Source organism: Macrotis lagotis, chromosome 6, assembly GCF_037893015.1.
Source record: "Macrotis lagotis isolate mMagLag1 chromosome 6, bilby.v1.9.chrom.fasta, whole genome shotgun sequence".
NCBI lineage: Eukaryota > Metazoa > Chordata > Mammalia > Peramelemorphia > Peramelidae > Macrotis > Macrotis lagotis.
In genome coordinates this window covers 68,662,703-68,685,868 of record NC_133663.1, presented here as the reverse complement: position 1 = coordinate 68,685,868, position 23,166 = coordinate 68,662,703, and the positions used below count along the sequence as shown (strand labels likewise).

Sequence of the window (23,166 nt, the reverse complement as noted above, 5' to 3'; positions counted from 1 at the left end):
TGTAAGATTCCTTCCAGTTCTAAATTCTAAATCTGTTTTAAACCTGAGGTATAAGTCCTGCCCTTAAGGAATGTATAATATCATATTGATTTATCATTAGATTGTGAGATTCTTGAAGGCAGGGATGGTCTTTTGCCTTTTTTTTTAATGTTTCCAGTACCTGGCAGAAAATACTTAATAAATGACTAATTAATTGATTTTGAAGACAAACATATATATATATATATATATATATATATATATATATATATATGTCTTGCCTTATGAGAAATAAGTCACATGAGAACTTAAATGATAAAGAGTTGGTATTACATTATTTCCTCAAAAGCTTTTTTTGAGTTGTGTCTGCTTGAGGAGCTGAGTGAATGGAGAACAAACTCCCTATAACTTCCCATGCAGGCCGCGGACAAGTCAGAGTCAGGGATGTTGGAAGGAGAGGAATTTGTGGAGTTCTATCGGGCCCTGACCCAGCGCTCAGAGATACTGGACCTATTTGAAATCCTCTCAGGGGATGGCCAGAAGTTGACGTTGCTGGAGTTTGCAGATTTCCTTCGAGAAGAGCAGAAAGAGGGAGACCAGACTTCTGATCTTGCCTTGGATCTGATTGCTCGATATGAGCCATCAGACAGTGGTACATGTGCAGGTGGTGGGAGAGATGGAAGGGGAGGGGAAGAGACAGACAGAGACACACAGAGAGAGAGAGAGAGAGAGAGAGAGAGACAGACAGACAGACAGACAGAGACAGAGAATCTGTGTGGGATGCTATGGTAAAGCAGAAATTCACAAGGACTCCTTTATCTAACCCAGGATTGGCTAAAAATCCCTGTTCTTGCTCTAGCTCATGGCATCTTATCTCTGGGAACTAGGGTTCATGACATTGACCAAATCCTCAGAGAAGGAGTGATTACCATAGTAACTATTCACAGAAACACAAATTTAGATCTAGAAAAGAACCTCTTGTTGTTCAGTCATCTTTTAGTCATGTCTGACTTTTCATGACCCATTTGGGGTTATCTTGGCAGACATACTGGAGTAGTTTGTGATTTCCTTTTCCAGCTCATTTTACAGATGAGGAAACTGAGACAAACAAGGGAAGTGACTTACCAAGGGTCACATGTCTGAGACCAAATATAGACTCAGGTCTTCCTGACTCAAGGTCTGGGATTCTATCTACTGTAAAAAATGCTTAGAAATTGCCTAAACCAATAACATCATTTTGCAGATGAGGAAATTAAGATCCCATAGACCTCGGAGACATGTTCTTATCCCTTACTGTTAGATTCTGGTATCTCACATTGTTCTAGCCACAGGTTCAATTCCACTTCCTTTTGTTCTGTGCTCCACAGAGAGAGAGAAATAGCTGTTTATCAGTGTCCAGGCTTCTCTCTGTATACTTTTCTTTTTTAATTTAAATTTTGAACCCAATCTGTTATGTCATCCTCCACTGAGGAAACACTTTACCAATGCAAAGCTGCAATTGTTGTACAATCCACAAGCTTAGAGAGCTGACTAGGGCTCACATAGTCGGAATAAATAATAATGATGATGATAATACCTATCATTTATGTAAAGCTTCATGGTTTACAAAGCACTTTACAATCCTGTCAACTGATCTTCATAGCAACCCTGGGAGACAGGTGCTGTTATCCTCATTTTTACAGATGAGGAAACTGAGGTTGTGGTGAAGATATTTGCTCTGGCTAGCATAGCTAACAAGTGTCTGGGGCTGAATTTGAACTCAGGTCTGTCTCACTTGAGATCAGCACTTTATTTAACTTCTTGACTCAGACCAGCTTTCTATCCACATTACATGACGCCTCTCCTATCTTCTCTTCTCAAAGATAAAGATGATGGTTTCCATTTCCCAGCATTAAATTGTCTTTTTTTTCCCACTGTACTCTCTCCCCATTTCCAGCACCACCACCCCCTGTAGCCCCAATTCCTCTCTGTCTTTAGTTGTTGAGTCCAGCACTGGAGCTAGCTGGCTAGTGATGATTCATTGGGTTGACATAGACTGGTGATTATGCTATTTTTTTTCATTTATAATCTGTATCCCAAAACTTTTAATCTCCCCACCTCAGTTGGGATTCTTCCCTCTTTAGCCCAGAGTATAGATTTGAAGTTCTAAAGCCTATATTCAAATTCACTCTCTGTAATTATGTATGTGACTTTGGACAAGTCATTTAACCTCCATTTGCCTCAGTTTCCTCATCTGTAAAATGGATAATAAGAGTACCTAACCTCTCAGTTTTGTTATGAGAAATAAAATTTTCAAGGCACTTTACAAACCTTAAAGAGTTATATGTATAAATGCTAGTTATCATTGTTGTTAAACCACTTCCCAGCTGTGGCCCTCAATTTCCTTATCTGTCAAGTGAGGAGGTTGTCTTTGATTATCTCGAAAATTCCTCTAGTTCTAAATCCAGGGTCCTATTTTGAGAAGGTAGAGATAAAGAACGAAGAGTCAAGAGAGCTGAACACTAGATCCAGGTGGCTTGGCTTCTAATCTTCTCCCTCCCTTCTAGCAGAAGAGAATTCTATGTCTCCATTACTGACTTCAAGGTTAGGGTATGAAAGGAAGAAATCCATCCCCTTATGAACTCCTTGAGAACAGGGACTATTTTCCCCTCTTTTTGTACACCCCATCCTTAGCGCACTTAATAATCATTGATTGAAAGGCTGACATATACTAGTTTCCCTTGGATGCAGAGTATGTCACTTCTTTTCATGATGTCCTACTATTTCTGATCCAATATTTGTTGAATGAATGTCACTGACATACATGGGAGACAGAATAAGAGGCAGACATGCCATCATTTCAATCCACTGGGCATTGGTTCTTCACTTCATGTAGACCCTGCATAGCTATTTGAGGAGCAAAAGAGATAGAGGGCACTAAGGTTCACCTAACAGACATTCATAAAAAACCCCAAATTAATATGTGTGATAGGAAGATATTCATTACAGTTGGATAATGTTGTGATAGATCCATGGGGCTAAGAATCAGGAGACTTGGGTCCCACTAACTTAGTTCTGTCACTATGCTGCATGACCCTGAGACTCAACTTTAGTTTACTCATCTGTAAAATGAAGGTGTTGGCTTCATACTGTTAGGGTCCTTTCTACCCCTAAGGTACTTTTTTATAAGATCATTAGCTGGAAAAGACTTTATAAATTAACTAGTCCACACCTATATTTTATTGCAAAATAATTTGTCAAAGATAATAGACATAGAAAGGAACCAGAATTTCAACCCAGGTCTGCACTGACTGCAAATCTAGTGGTCCTGTTCTCATTATTGCCTCCCTAAGCTACACTGTACTTTCATAACCTTGCCATGCTATATGAACATGAGTTAATGATGTTATCATCATCATCATCATCATCATCATCATCCTATTTATAAGTTCTAGAGACCAGAGTTTTGATATGAAAAAGGACAGGTAATACTCAAAAGGAAAGGCCTCCTAGAATAGAGGCATTTTTTTTGGATCAGGATTTGGGGGCAGAGATGGAATATGGTGTGTAAAATAGAGAGGGCAGGGGTTTCCAAGTTGGAGGGGGGGAGGATAAGTTTGATGCGATGCATACTCATAGATTCTAATTCTATTGTCCCCATTTCCATCCTCAGCTGCAACCCTCACGCAGATCTGAGAACTGGAAGGGGCTCAGAAGGCATCTAGTCCCATCCCGGGGTTCTTAACCTGAGGTCCATGAACCTGTTTCTAAAATATTTTGATGACTGTATTTTAATACAATTTGTTTCCTTTGTAAAAATACATATTTTATTTTTGTAGATTTAAAAATATGATTTTGAGAAGGGGTCCTGAGATTCACCAGACTACCCAAGGGGGCTATGACACAAAAAAGTGAAAATTCCTGGAATTAATCCCTGATCCAGGGACTCCTTCTGCTCTCCCTTAATCTATGTTGCTCCTGTCTTATGACAAGCAACTGGTCCTTCAGGGACCCAGACAGTAGTCACCAACCGCACTGTTACTTTCCAGATATTGAGCTTACTTCTCCCTCTCCCATATCCCCTTCTTTGCTTATGTTTGAATTAAAACCTTAGTTATGGAGTCTAGGATTGGAGGGGTAGGGTGTTGTGAAGTGGTGAAGACCGAAGGGGTGGGCAGAGCTGTATTCTCATTCAGACACTGACAGGACATTTCTATTACTAACCTTTTCTTCTACAGCCAAACTGCGGCATGTACTGACCATAGATGGCTTCCTTGCATACCTCTGTTCCCCCGATGGAGATATCTTCTCTCCAGCTTGCCGACCTGTCTACCAGGACATGAGTTATCCACTGAATCACTATTTCATTCACTCCTCACACAACACTTACCTGCTGGGGGACCAGCTTCGAGGACAGAGCAGTGTGGAAGGCTACATACGGTGTGAAGCATGGGGTGGTGGTGAGATGGCATGAAGGACCCCAGGAGATCTAGTTGAAAGGAGGTGGGAGGTGCCATTAAGATGGGGTGGGGTAGAGAATGGAATGAGGGTTAATATCCATAGGTGTGGAGAGATGGAGGGAGCTGGGGAGACCAGAGAGACCATAGGATATTGGTAGATTTGGGGACCAGAAAACAGAGCAGGTAAAGATCCTATGGAGGGGGTTTTGAGTTCCTTTCCTTTCTGTCATGTAATTAATGGAACTTCTTGCAATGATCATGAAATTTTGGAGGTCTCAGTAAAGGGGGGTGGGGGTCATAAGATTAGGGTTCAAATTTGATTTCTAAAATTCTATGATTCTGTGATTCATTCATTCATTCATTCATTTAACAAATATTTTTAGTCTAGCTGAAAGAGAACATGCTTAGGAAACTGAAGACCTGGGTTGAATCACAGCTCTGCTATTTAATAGATTTGGGGAGTTACTAAATGTTGCATAACCTCTAAAAGAAAATTATAAAAAAAAAAAAAACATGCCCTGCCAATCTCACAGCATTGTTAGAATCAAAGGAGAAATTTGGAAGGGAAGTTTTTTCCATTCTATAAAGCCCTAACATAAATGTGAGGGATAATTATTGTCTGACCCTTTATCCCCTTGGGTTTGAGGGGTCCTGCAGGGCTCTGAAGCGGGGATGTCGCTGTGTGGAAGTGGATGTATGGGATGGACCCAGTGGGGAACCAATTGTTTACCATGGACATACTCTGACTTCCCGGATCCCCTTCCAAGATGTCGTGGCTACAATTGCCCAGTATGCCTTCCAGGTGTGGACCCTGAGCCTGGGGCACAAGTGAGGCAGGAAGATTTTAGCAAAGAGGGGCTGGGGTTCAGGGTGGGAGTGGGAAGATAAAATGGGATTATGGAGTTTAAGGATCAGGGAGGGCAGAAGGAGTAGGTTAGAGGGAAGAAGAGTTGAGGACTGGGGAGAAGGAAGGTTGGAGGCCTGAAGGACCAGGGAGATAGAGACCTTGGAGTTTAAAGAGATTGCTGTGGCCAAAGAATTGGTCACCTAGCCTCCGGTCTTCACTGGTGGGCCTCTTCTCTGTACTGAGCAAGCAGACCCAATCTGTGACTGAGGCTATACTTAGAATTGTTGCTTGTGCTCTTCTGGCATACTTTTTAGAACCTAGATTCCTCTAAGTAGAGGAATATAAAATGGAAAGAATGAAATCAGGTGAATGGCACCATATGTCCCACAGTTCCAGTCTAGGACTTCCAGAACAGCCCCAAAGACCCTGAAGAGCCCAAGGATATAATCCTGGCCTAGAAAGGGGTCTTTAGGATTTAGACTGAGCTCTAGTTTGGTAGTCTAATGGGTGTGGAGAAAAACTAAGTTCAAGGGCTAAGGACACCTGGGGAAGCCATTGCTAGATGAGGATGGAGGAACTAGAAACCTCAGGATTAACAAGCGTTTGTTAGGAGAGGGAGGCAGATATCATTTAAAAGTCTGGAGCCAGTATCTGAAACTGGCCCCACTTTCCTGATCCAGACATCAGACTTCCCAGTCATAGTGTCCCTGGAGAATCACTGTAGCTGGGAACAGCAAGAGGTCATTGCCCAGCACCTGACAGAGATCTTGGGAGATCGACTGCTCATTACCACCTTGGATGGGCTCCTGCCCACCCAACTGCCATCACCAGAGGTATGGGCATCCTTATTCCCCCACTCTCTACTTGGACCATCTTTTTGCCTTTTGGTAGTCTGGTAAAGTCTATCTATAGAATTAATGAAACAGGAAACCCTGTTAGTGAAAATAAAGATAATATCCTCCATAAATTCACAGATCCCCCTGAAATCTATCCTTAGGTTAAGAATCCCTGAATTAAATTCAAGTCTCCTGATTCCAAATTAGTACCTTTTTTTTTCATACTTAGACATCCTTACTCTAAGGTGGCCCAGCTCTTTGCTCCCCTCTGCTTGAGTAGCTAAGCCTCCTACAGTGGGGTGATCTGTAGATGCATATACCTTACTTCTCCTGCTCCGAGGAGCTTCTGTGGGAGCAATTCAGATTGGTCCCAGAGTAGAAAGGTCTGGAAGCTGTCCTGTCTCATCACCTTTCCTCTCATGCCAATAGGAGCTTCGAGGAAAGATTCTTCTAAAGGGGAAGAAGATGGGAACCCTTGAGGAGGAGCTTGGGGAGGCTCCAGGGGACCCTGAGGAGCTGGAAGAACCTGAAGAAGAGGAGGAACCTGAGCCAGAATTAGAGCCCGATGTGCTGGATTTTGATGAGACAGCCCGAAATGAGGACAAGAGGAAAAAGAAAGCAGGGTTTGAGGTAGTTTTAACCTGGCCACAGGTCCCTTGGCTTTGCATCAGACTATCACTGTTCACCTGTGCAAACATTGATAAAGTGGCAGCAGAGATTCAAAGAAATAACAGGCACTTATAATCTAATTGTGTGTGTTTTGTGTTTGTGTTGTGGGAGAGATAGCATACTTACAAAAATGACAGGTATAAAAAAACCCTGAAGGGTTGACATTTTATGTGTATACATGTGGATGAGAGAAAACAGATTTCTGCTGTGATTAATTGGAATTATGATGTCTGGAGAAAATAAGGCAGGGAAAGCTTTCTGGAAGTGAGTTTTGAGCAAAGTTTAGAGGAAGAAAAACACTTGGACAGAAAAGATGAGGGCTAGCCTTCCAGGTTTGTTAAGGTGGTGGCTGGGTGGACAGGTCGCTAAGGCAGGGAAGTGTGCAGTTGGTAGTTCCTGATTAGAAGTTTAGGGTCCGTTGGTGGGTCTAGAGATCTGGGATGAGGCTCTTAACCTTATCTAACTGGTGAGATCTGTCAATGTGTCTAATGCAAATGGGAGTTCTAGAAAGCATACCCCAAGTTACCATTCTGGAGTCCTCAGGTCCTAGGATGCAGTGTCAACCATCATACAGTTAAGACAAAGGCTTTCTATAGTCAACAGATATTTATTAAGCACCCATAGGTGCACAGCATTTCTAGGTACTGGTCAGGGGGCAGAGATACCCATGTAGATAGGCCTATAGGCTTTAAAAAGGAAACTTCCCAGTTCCCGTCTTCCTCTGCACTGATGCCTGATGACCATCTGCACCCAGAAGCCCATGGTGGGTTCGGCTGATAGCATTGGGGTATCCAGGCTGCATTCATTCCCATTCACACCCCCAGGTTGTGTCCTGTCGGCTGTTGTGTCCGTCTGCGTGTTGTCAGACTGGGCCCCAGGCCCTTGGTCCCATGTCTGGGTCCCCTCTCCTGCCCAAGCAGGTGAGGTGGGGAGGACAGGGAGGGGAGGAGGACCCGTGTGGTGGGGGTGGGGAGGTTGTAGCATGAGGAGGAGGCTCAGTCTCAGGTCAGGGTCTTCTCTCCTCTCTGCCCCCTCCTCCACTACCAATGGCTTTCTTTTCTCTAGAAATCTAAACCCAGCCTGTGTCCGGCCCTGTCAGCCCTGGTGGTTTATCTGAAGAGCGTTCCCTTCCGAAGCTTTGCACACTCCAAAGCTCACTACCGCCTCTATGAGACGTCATCCTTCTCGGAGGCCAAGGCCCGACGCCTGGTCAAGGAGGCCGGTTAGACGAAGAGAGAGTGAAAGCCAGAGGAGGGCTCAAGTTGGGTGTGGTGTGCCAGGGCACCAGAGTACAGGGAAGCTGCCAAGAGTGGAGGGGCATGGGAGCATGAGGACAGGAGGAAGAAGCCTCATTATGGGCTTCAAAGACATCAGTGAAGACCGAGGGTCAAAGTGGAGCAGCTGGGGAAATCAAGAAAGGCAGAGAGAGACCTCTGGAGACACGTCTAGGGGGAAGAGCAGGATGGCTGGGGGGGCTCTGGCACTATTGGAGATTAGAGAGGTCAGCCACCCCTCACTCCCAACTTCTTTTGCAGGGAATGAATTTGTACAACACAATGCATGGCAACTGAGCCGAGTGTACCCCAGTGGTCTGAGGACAGATTCTTCCAATTATAGCCCTCAGGAGCTCTGGAACGCAGGCTGCCAGATGGGTAAGTGGCGAAGGGGCCCAAACTGAAGGACCCCAGGGCTGGAGGGTTGGGGAGGCCACTGGGCCGCACGCCCTGCTCTGACCTGTTCCCACACCCTTTTCTCTGGCCTGTCAAGTGGCCCTCAACATTCAGACTGCAGGGCTGGAGATGGACCTTTGCGATGGGCTTTTTGGTCAGAACGGTGGGTGTGGCTATGTGCTCAAGCCTGCATTCCTGTGTGATCCCCAAAGTTCCTTCCACCCTGAGAGACCACCCAGCCCCACTCTGACTCTTCTCATTCAGGTATGGCACTAGGAGTGTGTGTGAGGGTGCGGGGCAGCATGGCTGGGATTCGTGCTGTGGGGTGGGGGGGAACAACACTTTGCTTATAAGTTGTAGTGTAATGCTTGGATGCATTTTAAACTGCAGTTACCTACTTAGAAAGAAACTCAAAGTCTAGCAAACTTCAACCTGGGCTGGTCTGAACGGGAACTAAGGGAGTGGTTAGAGAGGCCCTGGGAGCTACCTGGGTGGCTCTGGGTCAGTGACTGTCTGGTTGCAGGTGATCAGTGGTCAGCAGCTTCCTAAAGTGGCCAACAGCAAAGAGGGATCTATCGTGGACCCCCTGGTGCGGGTAGAAATCCACGGTGTGCCAGGAGACACTGCCAGGCAGGAGACCGGCTACGTGGAGAACAATGGTGAGGTCACTTCCCTCCCCCAGGTAGGAGAAAGCACTGCCACCTGCCCCTTCCCTCTTTGAGATTATTGATTCTCTGGGCCCACCAGGTTTTAACCCCTACTGGGGGCAGACACTACAGTTCCGGGTACGAGTACCAGAGCTTGCCCTCCTACGATTTGTGGTAGAAGATTATGACAGAGCATCAAGAAATGACTTTGTTGGTCAGTACACACTGCCCTGGACCTGTGTCCAGCCAGGTGAGCCAGCCCAGTCCGTGCATCCCATCCTTCCTGCCCTGTGTCTCCCACACCACGCCCACACTGGTTTCCTTCCCTCTTCAGGTTACCGACACATACATCTTCTCTCTAAGGACGGCACAAGCCTCCACCCCGCTTCCATTTTTGTGCATATCCAGATTCGGGAAGAGCTAGATGAGGATGGAGACTGAGCAAGTAGCAGCAGGGATCTAGGTGGGCACTAAAGGGAAGACTGGGTGGCTACTCTAGGAGTAAAACAAGCTTCCAGATTAGAGGAAGATTCCTTTGCCCCCCCCCCAGGCCTCATTGCTCTCCCTTTCCTCTTAGGTCTCCGCTTCTTCGGGCCTCTTGCATCTCTCCTATACTGTCACACTACCAGAATCCCCATCCTCTTGCTCTCCCTGGAAGCTGCTCCTTTTGTTGTCGTCTCCACCCTGGTCAAAGTCTAGGATTCTCATTCCCACACTGGGGCTAAGGCTGATGCAGCCCAGAGATGAAGAGTTAGCCTGGGGCTGAAAAACCCAAAAGTGGTACCTGGAGTTTCAAGACAGTGCCCTGCATCTTTTGCCATAAGAATGGTGCTGAGAGAAAGATGCCAGGGCCCCCAGGCAGACGCTGTGGAACAATCGGGACACCACACCCTGGACAGTGCTGTATCTGACCACTGAAGAGTACCACCCAAGGCCTCTCCTGGACCTCCCACTGGCCTTCTTCCTAGGTCTGCCTGTACAAAATACAGTTCCTCTTCCTAATTCAATCTAGAGTGTGGCTTGTCCTTGATTTGGAGTAGGGAAAAGGAGGAAAATGTAGAAAAGGGCCCCAGCAGTGAAGAAGGGCAGAGTCCAGTTTGGCTGGGAGGGGGGAGAGGAGATAAGTCAAAGGGAACAAAGTGTTGAGCAAGAGAGCCCTGGTGGGGTGGCTGGCACAGAGGGAGAGGAAGGAAAGAAAGCTGAAAAAGGCCTGAAGACAGATTTCCCCTCAGACTCCTGGGTCCTGGAGGAAGGCCTTGGGCTGGTCATTCCTTCCAGAGCCCTCTTCCCCCTCCAGCCAATGAAAGCTTCTGGTCAGCTTCTGGGCATCTCAGGGCTCAGATTCCTATGGAAGAAAAGGAAATGCGGCTGTTTATCTGTTCCAGGCCTTCTCTCCTGCCAGGACCTCCTTTACTGGAGCCCTTGTCAGAACTGGGCTGAGGAGGCTGAGGGCAGGGATCAGGACCAAGGACAAGGGTGAGGGTTGGCGCACTCTAAATTCCTACACTCCACAGGGATGGCAAGTCTGAGAAGGAAAGGCAGACTATAAAGGGCTAGTTTGTTGAGATATGGCAACACAAGACAGCCATGAGGCGGAAGTAGGGATCACATCCTGTTTAAGTTGCTCTGTACAATGCACTAGATGCTTAATAAAGATGTCCAATTGTTGAGGAAGAGGGAAAGTCATGACTAGTAAGAAGAAAAGGCCTTTAAAGAAGAGATAAGATTCAAGCCCCTGAATTTAGCATTTCGAGAGGAGAATCTTAGGATCCTGAGGATTCTGATCTGGTCCTTTTTACACAGTTGTCCATCTCCCAGGACCCTACAGAGAGTTCTAGGAGGGGGCTGGCTTCCCAGCTGTGACAAAGCCACTTGTCCCTCACCCTCCTCAGTACCAGTCTCTGGTTCTGGTCTGAGCCCTTGTCTCTTGATGCGTGATTTCTCAGGGGTCTGGCTCATCCTTCAGGTGCAGTAGGAGTGGGGGGCACAGGATCCTCAAGCTGCACATCATGAAGATGCACCGTTGGGGTGGTGGGGTCTTTGCCCACACTCTGGCTGGGGTCAGTCTGGTCAGGGTGGTGCCTCCTGACATGCTTGACCACTTGGAATTTCTGCTTGGCCTTGTAGCTGCAGAGGCGGCAGAAGAAAGGGTGGCGGTCAGTGTGGGTGAGGGCATGGTGACGAAGGCCGGCTGCCCAGCGGAAAGCTCGGTGGCATACGTTGCACACGTAGGGCTTGTCCTCACTGTGCTTCCGAAGGTGGGTGCGTAACAGGAACCTCGTCTTGAAAGCCTTGCCACATTGCTCACACATGAAGGCCCGGGCCTCCTGGTGCCGCGTCTCCTGATGTACCCGGAGTGCGTCTGCTCGGTTTGTACAGTACTCACACTCAGGGCACTGGTATGGCTTTAGTCCTGACGGGAGAGAAGGAAGGGGAGGCTCAGTGTCTGGCCCAAAGCCCAGGAAGTGCTAGTGAGCTGACCAGTGGATGGCATAGGGGCTGGGGGGGGGGGGGGAGGTGGCTGGGCCCAGTCAGGTCCCAACCACAAGAAGGGAGTCTGAGCCTGAGGTGTAGCATCAACGGGTCTCATCCTAGCCCTGGAGCGAGCTAGACTCTCTTGGTCAAGCTTCTGGCTCCCAGCTTACCCTGTACCCTGGAACGTCAGCCTTTCTCTAGAAAACTCAGGAGCTGGGTTGGGAAGAGAGGAGCTATCCAGGGGACAGGGGGACTCCAGAAAGCATCAGCTCATACCACTCACTTCCCTCCAATACTCAGGACTCTATTCTGGTAGTCCGCAGACTCAAAGGCCCTGGCTGTTCTCCCTTCTGCACCACATATCCTCTACAAGGGCACTATGTACACTATTGACTGAGGCTCAATCGCCACCTTCAGGAGAGGAGGAAACAACAGCTTTGTCAAAAGGGCCCAAAAAGTATGAGCACAGCAGTGGCAAGGGACTCATCATTTGGGGATAGGATACTGGGTCTCATTTAAGGAACAAATAAACACTAGTCTAACTGAAGAAAAAGGCAAGAAAGAGAGGACAGCTGGGAAGCCTGGACTGAGGAGAGAGAAACAAAATCGACCAACTCCTAGGAGCCATGAGAACTCATCGAATTTGTCTAAGAGCGCTATGCTAGGCAAAGGGCCTGTATGAAACCAACAAATCAATAAGCATTTATGAAGTGCTTCCTTCATCTCTCGACAAAACTTAAAAAAATAAAATCATCTCTGCTGTTCTCTTTGGGAGAAAGCTTTCCCAAAGTCACAGGCTGCTGCCTTTTCATTTCTCCTGCTCTGAGTACTTGGGGTCACTCCTCCTCACAAAGGTCAGACTCACCTGTGTGCTTAGTCATGTGATACTTGAGCTGGTTAACCCATTTGCATTTGTAGCCACACTCAGGACACAAATATTTGCGCTCTTCTTTGTGGATTCTCATGTGGTACTGGAAATGGGGAGAAAGCAGCAAACATCAGGATGAGGAGCTCCCTCCTGCCCCCCACCCCTCTCTTGCATTTCTAATCCTGGCTCTATTAGTGGGTAAGGATGCTTGACCCTTTCTCATGTTCATCTCTACCCTCAGATCCTGGAGGTCCAGAGTGAACCCCCCCCCCCCCGTTTGCTGATCCAAGGACAAGCAGACTCCACTCTCCACCCTGGTCTTTAGATGTCCAGATTTCCCTGAACTCAGCCATGGCCATAAAGGACCACGAGGAAGCTCTCCCCCCGCCTCTGGCTGGGCAGTCCACATGGGGTATCCATCAGAGGTGGCCCCTTACTGTTTTTTGACCCCCACCATTCTATCACCCACCTGAACCTCTCACCTGCCCCCTCGATCCCCCTGGCCCAGCCCCTCACCTTGAGGCGCGAGGGGTCAGCACAGGCATATGGGCAGAGGTGGCAGTGGTAGGGCTTTTCCCCAGTGTGGATGCGGCTGTGCCAAGTGATCTTCTGCCTGTTCTTGGTACTGTAGGCACAGTCGGCACACTTGTACAGCCGCGTGCCCCCGTGTCCCTTCACGTGGTGATCCAAAACTAGCTGGTGGTGGCAACTAAAGTCACAGAGGGGGCAGTGCAGGGGGGCTCCCCCAGCCCCGCTGTCCCCCGTGGATTCATGCTGCTCCAGGTAGTGCCTCACTAGCCCAGTGCGCTCCCGAGCTGCGAAGCTGCACAGGTGGCAGCGGTGGCTGAAGTGCTGCTGTCTCCGATGCTCCTCCAGGGCTGTCCGACTGGAGAAGGTCTCCCCGCAGGTGCCACACTGCAGCCGGGGGTGTTGCTTGCGGGTGTGGCAGCGCAGGCTGGCGGGGCTGGGGCAGGAGAGGCCACAGTGTGGACAGAGGAGGGGTCCTTCAGAGGCTTCGGTGGGAGAGCCCGCAGCAGGCGGTGCAGGGTCCAGATGTCGCCTCAGAGCATGCTGCTTTAGCGCCGTCTCTGAGCTGAAGTGGGCTTCACACTGAGGGCAGGAGAAAGCTGGCGTGCCCTGGTGGCAGCTATTGATGTGTCGAGTGATGTCATGCTGCAAGTAGCCGCTATAGTCGCAGAGGGGGCAAAAATGGGTAGGTGTCTTGTCATGGACCCTTAGCCTGTGCAAGCGAAGCTTGGAGTTGGTGCCAAAAGTCTGGGAGCAGGCCCCACAAGGGATGCGGCCCACTCCTGTGTGCCGGGACTGGTGTGCCTCTAGGCGGTAGCGGCGTGTTGTGGAAAATTCACAGAAGGGGCACTGGTGGGGCTTCACACCTTCGTGCTTCAGGCGCCGGTGTTGCTGCAAACAGCGGCTCTGCTTGCAGGTGAAGCTGCAGTCCTGGCAGTGCAGCAGAGGACGGGGCCCACGGGGTGTGGGGGAGAGAGCAGGGGCTGCCCGGTGCCTCCGCTTCTGGTGGAGCCGCAGAGCAGCTGGAGCCCGAGCTGTGAAGGGGCAGAGGCTGCAGCGGAGCTGACCCACTGTGACACTGGGGCAGCCCCGGGCCTGGTGCGTCCTCAGAGCACGCTCCTGCCTGCAACTGAACGGGCAGGTGGGGCAGGAGAAGCGGGTCCCTCTGCCAGGAGTCATGCCTGGCTCAGATTCATCCCTCTCTTCTCCGCCTCCACCACCTGGGCCAGGCTCCATGCAGCTGGGACTGCGTCTGCCAGGGCTGCGTCTGCCTGCACAACTCTGACCCCGGCAGCCCTCGGCTACATGGGAAGTGATGGATGAGAGGCGGGAACACAGGAAGGGGCAAGCACGGCAACGGAACTTGCCCTGATCAAAGTGGAACTTTTCAGGGGATTCCGTGGGCACCAAACCCTCGTCCGCTGGAACTTGTGAGTCAGATAGTGGGCCCCCAGGCTCACTGAGTCCCTCGGGGGGTATGGAGGGCTCAGCTGGGGAGTTTCTGGCAGGCTGGGGTGCCTCCTCAGCAATGCTCTCCAAGTCCACGGTGACCAGGGATTGTGGGTCCGGAGGGGTCAGAGTCCCGGGCTGGAGGGGAGGCTTGTTCTTCTTGAGCAGGATGGGGCACTTCTTGAGGAGGTGTGTGTTGAGCCCCCGCAGCTGCTTGAAGCTGGCCCCGCACTCTGAACACAGCAGGGGCTCCCGACGGCCCTGGCATCCTGTCTTGGAGTGAAGGTCCAGAGCTTTCTCCCGGCGGGTGACAAAAGGGCAATGTGGGCAGCGGAAGGCCCGCCCCTCCCCCTGCACCACCAGCATCTGCACCCGTCCCTCCAGCACCAGGGTCTCTGCCTGCTCTTTGTCCCGCCTCCTGAGGGCTCTGAGCACTGATTCTGACTGTGGGAGTGGGGACAGGGCTGGCGCCCCTGGTGATGGAGGAGGCTGTAAGTTATTAGAAGGGTCAGCTGAGGCAAAGGAGCTCCTAAGGGGATAAAGGGTTGGCTTCTCCATCCCAGAAGGACCCCCATTCTGAAGCTCTGGCTCTTCCTCCAAGTCAGGTAGACCCTCCAAGGTGCCATCTGGCTCCTCTGATACCAAGGCTTCTGAGGGGCCCAGATCCCCATACTCCATTGGGGAGGTCTCTGCAGCCTCGCTAGGGGGAGGCCCTGCAGCAGGCTCCACCTCCACAGTCAGAGCCTCCAGGTGCAGGGTGCAGCCCTCCTCATCTACCTCAGCAGGGCTGGGAGAGGGCTCCACTGAGGTGGCCCCTGGGGGGGCACCGTTCTTGCCTTCTTCTCCCTCTCCCTTCTCCATGCAGATCTCTGATGATGCCTGGGTCAAGCTGGACTTGATGGACTCCATGGGCTCCTCTGTGGGAGAGGGCTGGCTGGAGCCCTCCAAGGCTGGTGGGGGAGCCAGGATTGGTCTGGGACTCTCCTGCTCTGGGCTGGTGCCACCATGTGGCTGGATCTGGTCCCCGGGCACATAGCCATGAACCTTCCGTTTGTGGAAGAAGAGGGTGGTGTTACTAAAGGTGCGGTAGTCACAGAGGGTGCAGCGGAACTCCCGCAGGCGTGTGTGCCTACAGTTCTCGTGGCTCAGCAGGGCCTGCTTGTGGCGGCTCTGGTAGCTGCAGTAGCGACAAGGATAGAGGGGAGCGGGTGCACCTGGACGGTGCTGGGAGGCCATGTGCTTCTGCAGCTCATACTTGCGTTTGCAGGCAAATGCACACACTTCACACATCAGGGACTTGCCCTGGTGGCGCAGCTTGTGGCTGCTCAGCTGGTCGGCACGGTGGCAGCGGTAGGAACACTGGTTGCACTGGTACCTGGGAAAGAGAACAAAGAAAGGAGAGGTGGGTGAGACACCTGCAACCTGCACCCCCAGGTCCAGGCTCTCCTGTCTGGGTGGTGGTGGGAGGTGTCATGTGCTCATACAGGGAGATGAAGCAAGAACAAAGGGAGCCAGACTGGGGCGGAAGGCCCCGGGCCCACCTGAGATCGCCAGCATGCTTGCGCATGTGCACACTGAGGTAGTGCTTCCACTTGGTGACGTAGCCACAGTCGGTGCACATATAGTCCTTGGTGCTGGAGTGCGTCAGCATGTGTTTGGACAGGTAACTCACGTCTCGGCAGGTGAAGTTACACAGCTCACATTTGTGGGGTTTCTCTCCTTGGGCAAAAATGGAAAAGGGGAAGAAAGCCAGGGTGAGAATGGGCACCAAACCACCTCATCCCACTCCTTGTAATCATTGTGATGCTGGGCAGGGGTCCTCATGGGGCCCAGGAGAGAGTTGCAGGCCTCGGATATAGGCATGTTTCTGATAGCCACCCTCTGCAGGGACCCAATGAATGATGTATCAGAGACAAACATAGAAGACAGAGAAGACCAAAAGAAAAGGGAAGAAAGTACAAGAGGATCAGTTGAATGGGGGTGGGGGCCTCTGTTTGGTTTCTTCTACTATCAGCTAGCATATAGGGCTCTGCAGACTCTGGAACCCATCAGAATCTCAAACTCATCAATTTGTTGGCAGGGAGAGCTGAATGAAGGCTCAGTTCTATGGAGCAGAGATCAGTCTCAGCTCACCAACCATTCAGGACCCCTGGGCCTCTTCCAAGAAATCTCAGGCATAGGAGATTTATATGAATGAAAGACAGTTTGGGATAGTTAATAAATACTAATACAGTACTTTTTGTTTTTTTTAGTTTTTGCAAGGCAAATGGGGTTAAGTGACTTGCCCAAGGCCACACAGCTAGGTAATTATTAAGTTTCTCAGGCCAGATTTGAACTCAGGTACTCCTGACTCCAGGGCCAGTGCTCTATCCACTACACCACCTAGCCACCTCCCAATACTGTACTTTTAAACCAAGCTCGGCACATTGATATATTTGTAAACAGATCAAAAGCAAGGGCTTGTTTTTCACTGGGTTGGGCATTCCTATAATTCTCAGAAGCTGACCTTTCCTGGCAGAGGATGACAGACAGGGAGGCAGAACTATAGTCTCCACTTAATGAAGAAACCTTTACTGATGATCTCCACCCCCCCCCCCAAGTGCTTAGGAGACCACCCTCAAATTGGGAGGGAGGGGCAGCCTCACCAGTGTGGAGCAGCGTATGGCGGATGAGCACCCTCTTGTGGGCGGTAGCAAAGTTGCACTCAGGACACTGGTGGATCTTTTCGTGGGCATGCATCTTGCCCACGTGGTCTTGGTAGGCCACAGGGTTGAAGGTGGCGAAGGGACAAAATGCACAACGTAGCTCCTCACTGCCGGGGTGCCCTTGCTTCTTGTGTTTGCGAAAGAGGTGCTTGTTGGAGCAGGCAAAATCGCAGTGCGGGCAGTGGAAGGCATAGTGGCTCTTACGGTGGGCCTCCATTGCTTCAATGGTGGCAAAGAGCATGGGGCAGGCATGATGCCGGCACTCCACAGCGCGCACTCCATGGGATTCACGGAGGTGTCGGATCAAGGCCTTACGGTCTGGGGCAGCATGGTCACAGCCCTCCTGGAAGCAGAGGAGACATGTGGGCTCAGCGGCATGGCTCTTCAGGTGTTCCTTGAGAGCCTGACTAAGGCGGAACTCCTCGCGGCACACAGGGCAGGTGTAGACATCTGAGTAGAAGTTGGAGATGTCCTCGTGCATGCTGGCCATGTGCCTGTTCAGAGCATTCTTCTCCACGGCCCGGTAGTGGCACAGTGGGCAGCGGTGTGCCTTCTCCCCCAGCTCCCGCAACAGGTGGATCTTGAGCTTGCTCTTACTGGTGAAGAACTTTTGGCAGTTGGGGCACTGGAGGCTGGGGTCAGGGAAATGCAGGTGGAGGTGCTCTACCAGGTGGGTGCGCTTCTTGAAGCAGCGCCGGCATTCTGGGCACATGTGGGTCTTGAATAGGGATTCAGAGCCAGCAGCCACATCTCCTGTGTGTGTGGGGGAAGACAGTCAGGAGGTACTGAGACAGAGTGTGCCTGTTATGTGTGTATGCATGTGTGTGGTATGTAAGTGGGGGTGTGCGGAGGGGAAAGGGCAGAGAGAGACAACAATAACTAAACTGCCAGCACACATGTTATTCTCTCATCTCTTTCCTACAAGAAATAAACATGATTAGCTCTTGATAATGTTAAGGAACACAAGTCATGGAAAATCTCTAAGGTTGATTACCTCTCTAAAGCAATCAATTAAAAAATAAACAAATAATAATTCCATCCTAGTCAATTCCATCACTTTCAAATCTTTTCCTAGAACCATCCCAAAGGAACAGAATTTCAGACAAAACAGTCTCAGAAAACTTGAAAATGAGTCCCTTGGGGCGGCTAGGTGGCACAATGGATAGAGCACTGGCCTTGGAGTCAGGAGTACCTGAGTTCAAATCCGGACTCAGATGAAATGTATCTAACTGAATCTCCATCTAGCCTACATGGGGATGGATTTTTTTGGGGGGGGGAGGGAGGATCCAAATCAGAGTTTATCTTAATAGATTTGGCCCAGTGTTCTAATCTATCAAGATCTTCTAAAATCTGATTCTACCATGCATTAACAGTACCTCTGAGCTTTGAAACATCTGCTAATTTGATAAGCCAGCCATTTATGCCTTTATCTAAGCCACTAAAAAAAATATTAAATAAATTGTTGTTGCTCAGTCATTTCAGTCATGTCCAACTTGCTTGACCCATTTGGAGTGTTCCTGACAAAGATATTAGAGAAGCTTGCCATTTCCTTCCGTGTATTCATTTTGTCAGGGGACCAGAGGATAAGTGACTTTGCCCAGCCACACAGCTAGGAAGTAGTGATCAAGTTTGGATTTGAACCCAGATCTTCCTGGCTCCAGGACCAGTGCTTTATCCATTGAACCACTAGCTGCTTCACATTAAACAGGAGTTTCACTTATTTTCCTTGTACCTGTCCCAAAAAAAGGTAAATAAAGGGAAGAGGTGCTAATGAAAGGGAAAAGTAGTCTAAAGCTGAAAGTCAGAAAAGAGTGTGAGAAATCCAAATATGGGATTATCCTATTCTGTAAAATGAGAGTAGGTTAAAGGCAAAAGTAGTATTTCTGGAATTCATCCATCATCCAGGACAGATTCCTTAAAGAACCAATTTTAAATGCTGCTGTTCTAAATTGTAAAAGAGTAAAAATGGAGCTGAGGCCAGGAGAAAATATCTCAGTCCGGACAATATACATAACCTTGACTGAAGCTCTTTAAATCTATTCTAACACAGAGCTGTCTTTTCCAGTTAGGTGGCAACATTTTTATTTGCAGGAAACTAGACCAAGATCCACCATATACCATATACCATATACCTTTCCAGAGAAGACAAGGCAAACTGGGGAAGAAACATCCTGATGGTTAAATCTTTAGTTTTGCTCTAGCCTAAAACAAAACTCAACTCAGATGCTATGAAGCCCCCTCACCATTAAACTTATTCAACTGAAGTATGGGGACCCTACATTCCAACTTGATCAGCTTAAGTGGCACAATGAATTGAACTTGGAATCAAGAAGCCCTGAGTTCAAATTTTGCCTTTGATACTTAGTAGCTGAGTGGCACTGAGAAACTTAACCTTTCTCAGCCTCAGTTTCCTCATCTGTATAATCTGACACTAGGAATACTTACCTTGATGGGTTGTTGTGAAGAAACCCACTCCCAGATAATACATATTTTGTCAATTTTAATGCATCAGCCATAAAAGAGTCCCAGGGCTGATAAAGTTACCTTTGAATTGCCGAATTCCATTTTGTGTCTTTTGAACCTTCTTGTTGCTTCCATGCTTGGCTTCACTCTCATCTTTTTTTTCCTTTTCTTCTTCCTTCTCCTCAGGAGAGAGAAGTTCCCTTCCACTTTCTTCTTTCTCCTCCTCCTCCTCCTCTTCTACTGATTTCCTGCCAGGCAGGAAGTTACCTGCTCCTTCTGAAGGTTTCTCTTCACCAGAGAACTGCTCGGTTGCTGCAAACAAATTTAACCTGGTAAAGTCATACAGAAGTTAAATGGTGCAGCCTGTGTCTCTCCACTCACCCTTTTTACAAACACTTGTTATGGACAAAGGACATGGGTTTCCATCCTAGGTTTCCATCTTAACACCCAAGAGATATTGGGAAAGTCAGTTTTCCTTTCATTTCCCTCATTTGTAAAAGGGGGGGGGGGATAAGACCTCAGTTTGCTTAATGCATAGGCTAGAGACCTTTACCTTTCTCCCTTGGTCCAAGGATTCCAGAGTGGCTAAGACTACTACACTGGCCTGTAATACTTCCTATTCAGGTATCTTCACCTGGAAATCCTAATCCAATTTTAGCCTGAGACCACATTTTCAAGGAAGTAGTGACCACAAGAATAAGAGCTTGCCATGTTCTCTCTGCACTGAGAACACTCCAAAGCTCAGAACCAGAAGAAAGCACGGCCAGTGATAGATGAGGAAATTCAGACTTTTGAATTTTGTTCCTTCTCTTCACCTTCCAGGTTCCTGTCACCTCCAAGTTCAAGGAATTTCTGTGCTGCCCACCTAACCCTATCAAATGTATTCCTTCTTCCTTTGGCAATTCTGAAAAGGAATTACATGGGTTTTTTTGGTTTCTCTGTTTTATTCTGAAGAACTTGGATTCTCCTGCCCAAGTGTACTGTTCAATTCCCCAACACTAAACCCTAAACAGAAGGGGAAATATTTTAAAAGGGGGGGATGGGGAAGAAAGGAGAATGCATAGAGATGACAATAATCAAAAAAATATTGATTTCATGAGGGAAGGGGCAAGGCTAAAGAGAGCTGAGAAAGCTAAGAAGAGATGAATAGCCGGATTTTAAAAAGTCATGATAATATCTTAATCAGAGGATATTCATCATCTCTAAAGAAACAATCAAGAAAATAAGTGAAAGTTAAAGCACAGTTGCAGTTAAATACCAGAAAGAACTTCCTAAAAATGGACATTATGATCAATATGGGGGTGGTAGTGAAGGCTCCCACCTTCCAACAATCTGACTAGGCTGAGTTAGGTGCAAACCTGCCCAAGTTGGGCCAGGGGCACACAACTAGATAACTTCTGGAAGCGTCTATCTACTTAGGAACCCTTAGCTAACATAAGGGAAAGTGTACCTGAGAAGTACAGACATAGACTGGTTCCCTCTTATCTACTCCTTCCTAGATAATAGTTCCATCACCTTTTTCATATACAAGCAGGAAAAAAACTCCAGGAAAACTGAGTGTGCTTAAAGCCAGTCACAAAGCTGGAATCAAGACATTCCCCTAGTAACACCTACTGATTAAAAGCCATTTTCTCCCCCTTTTCTAACCAAAATGGCCATTTCTTTTGGTGCTTGACTTTTTTTTTGGGTTTTTGCAAGGCAATGGGGTTAAGTGACTTGCCCAAGGTCACACTGCTGGGCAATTATGAACTGTCTGAGGCTGGATTTGAACTCAGGCACTCCTGACTCCAGGGCCGGTGGTCTATCCACTGTGCCACCTAGCTGCCCCCAAAATGGTCATTTCTTGGAATATTTTTACAAATGTGGCTAACCACTGCAGTAAAATCACAATGTTTATAAGGATACCTGGGGTTTCTTCAGAGGCATTCTGGGAAAAGTCTCCAGTGACAGTTTCGACGATGATTTCCATGTTTTCTGTATTGCCTTCTGTTGCTGTGGCTTCCACAAGCAGGCAGTTTGAGTTGGGAGGCAGAGGTGGGAGGGTCTCAGAGTAGGAAGGGCTCTGAACTGGGTGTGGGATGCCACGGTCAGGGAGGGGTAGGGGCAGGAGTAACAGCTGAGGACACAGCTCTTCCATTTCCTTACTGCTGTTTCCTTGTGGGTCCAATACAATATCAGTCATCGCCTCTCATATAAGTTGCTGCATTTCCTTGGGACACAAGTAAGCCAACTGAGAGAAGAAGCAAAGACATTCAGTTAGTTTCCTCCTTGGTCCCTGTCAGCTGCAGTAACTCCCCATAAATCAAATGAGCCATCTAGTCTGGAGATGGTAAACTTGGAAGCATCTAGTGATTGCCCATTTGGGAATCCCCAGGGTAGTGTCTCACATGAATAATGCAGAAAAATATTTTCTTGATCATTAAAATGTGTTTTAAGTAGCAAAATTAATTTATAATATTAATGGGGAGCATAATATTAATGGGGAATAAATACTGTGGGGAAAAGTACTTGATTTAGTCATAGGACCTGGGTTCTAAGTTAGGGTCTCCTGCTCACTACCTGTGTGACCTTGAACAAGTCATGTAACTTCCTAGATTCTTGGTTTTCTCATCTGCAAAATAAAGTAGGTTGAACTCAATCAGTGGTGTCAAACTCAGATAGAAATGGGGCCACTCTTCAGTTGACAAGGATCCCTGAGGGCCCCACACCGTCTTAGTTTTAAAACGGAACCACACCTATGTTTCTTTTATTTTTATGTATTTTGTTCTAGGTTTCCTAATTCCGTTGTTTCGCTAGGCCATGGGGCTGTGTCCTGCCCAAGGCCACACAGCTGGGTCATTAGTAAGTGTCAGCGGCCGCATTAGAACCCAGGTCCTCCGGACTCCAGGCCCGGGCCAAGCTCTGGGGTGGCTGCGTGTCCGGGGTCCGGGGCCCGACGCGGGCCACGGAGGGCCACACCACAAGGAGGACCCCGTGGCCCCGCTCTGTGGCTCCCCGAACCCCCGGAGAGATGTGGGCCCCGGGCCGGTGGGGGCGGCGACCCTGCAGGGCTCGGAGGGCCTGGGCTCGGTCCGGCCCGCTGGACCTCCGAGGCCGGGACCGGACGGCCGGAAGGGCCCCGGGCCGGGAGGGGGCGTCAGGCAGGGCCGGCATGGGGGTGGCGGCGCCCGGGGGGCAGCGGCTCCCGGGGGGGAGCCCCCCGCTCCTTCCTCGCCCCGGGCCGGGGGAGCCGGGGTCCCGTCGGGGCGAGGCGCCGGGGGGCCGGGGGCCGGGGGCCGGGGGCCCCCCGCTCCTCCCTTCCTTCCACGCCGGGAGGGCCCGGCGCCCCGGGGCCCAGTTCTCAGCCCCCTCCCCCCGCCCCCCGGGCCCCCTCCTCTCCTTGGCGTCACCCACCTCGGGCCGGGGCCGGGGCCGGGCAGGAGCGGCTCCTCGGGCCCCCCGGCGGGCGCCGCCTCCGGCCCACAGGGCGCCGGGGCCGCGGGCGGGAAGAGGCCTCTCCTTGTGGCCCGGCGGGGCGGGGCCTAGCTCCGGCTTCCCGGGGCCCGCGGCAGGGGCGGCGGGGGCGGGGCGGGGCGCGCCATCGAGACGGCG

The 23,166-nt window shown here is 49.6% G+C and overlaps 2 protein-coding genes across 7 annotated transcripts in view; one reads left to right on the top strand and one right to left on the bottom strand.

Moving 5' to 3' along the window:
* PLCD4 (phospholipase C delta 4) overlaps positions 1 to 10,156 on the top strand; it is a 27,833-nt gene extending 17,677 nt beyond the window's left edge. For 3 of the 5 annotated variants that reach the window (XM_074191356.1, XM_074191358.1, XM_074191357.1), the window contains 11 exons: positions 400 to 631; positions 4,197 to 4,398; positions 5,076 to 5,220; positions 5,946 to 6,098; positions 6,531 to 6,731; positions 7,836 to 7,992; positions 8,306 to 8,422; positions 8,538 to 8,704; positions 8,964 to 9,099; positions 9,188 to 9,550; positions 9,665 to 10,156. In XM_074191356.1, the coding sequence (XP_074047457.1) occupies positions 400 to 631; positions 4,197 to 4,398; positions 5,076 to 5,220; positions 5,946 to 6,098; positions 6,531 to 6,731; positions 7,836 to 7,992; positions 8,306 to 8,422; positions 8,538 to 8,704; positions 8,964 to 9,099; positions 9,188 to 9,528 (1,851 nt within the window). In that variant the 3' untranslated portion in view covers positions 9,529 to 9,550; positions 9,665 to 10,156. Of the gene's footprint in view, positions 1 to 399; positions 632 to 4,196; positions 4,399 to 5,075; positions 5,221 to 5,945; positions 6,099 to 6,530; positions 6,732 to 7,835; positions 7,993 to 8,305; positions 8,423 to 8,537; positions 8,705 to 8,963; positions 9,100 to 9,187; positions 9,587 to 9,664 lie in introns of those variants that run through there. The other 2 variants (XM_074191360.1, XM_074191359.1) reach the window with 2 other exon arrangements.
* Positions 6,791 to 23,166, bottom strand: ZNF142 (zinc finger protein 142). Of its 2 annotated transcripts, XR_012469401.1 has the most exons (9): positions 22,969 to 23,166; positions 21,481 to 21,805; positions 19,657 to 19,887; positions 17,053 to 17,865; positions 15,949 to 16,126; positions 12,947 to 15,782; positions 12,428 to 12,533; positions 10,971 to 11,500; positions 6,791 to 10,432 (listed from the first exon to the last, which is right to left on the bottom strand). XR_012469401.1 is itself a non-coding variant. In XM_074191355.1 (8 exons), exons 2-8 carry the CDS (start codon positions 21,755 to 21,757, stop codon positions 11,043 to 11,045), a joined length of 4,899 nt encoding a protein of 1,632 aa, XP_074047456.1. In that variant the 5' UTR covers positions 21,758 to 21,805; positions 22,969 to 23,166; the 3' UTR covers positions 6,791 to 11,042. The 2 variants fall into 2 exon arrangements, 1 of the variants encoding a protein (XP_074047456.1); XM_074191355.1 differs by having other exon boundaries at positions 6,791 to 11,500.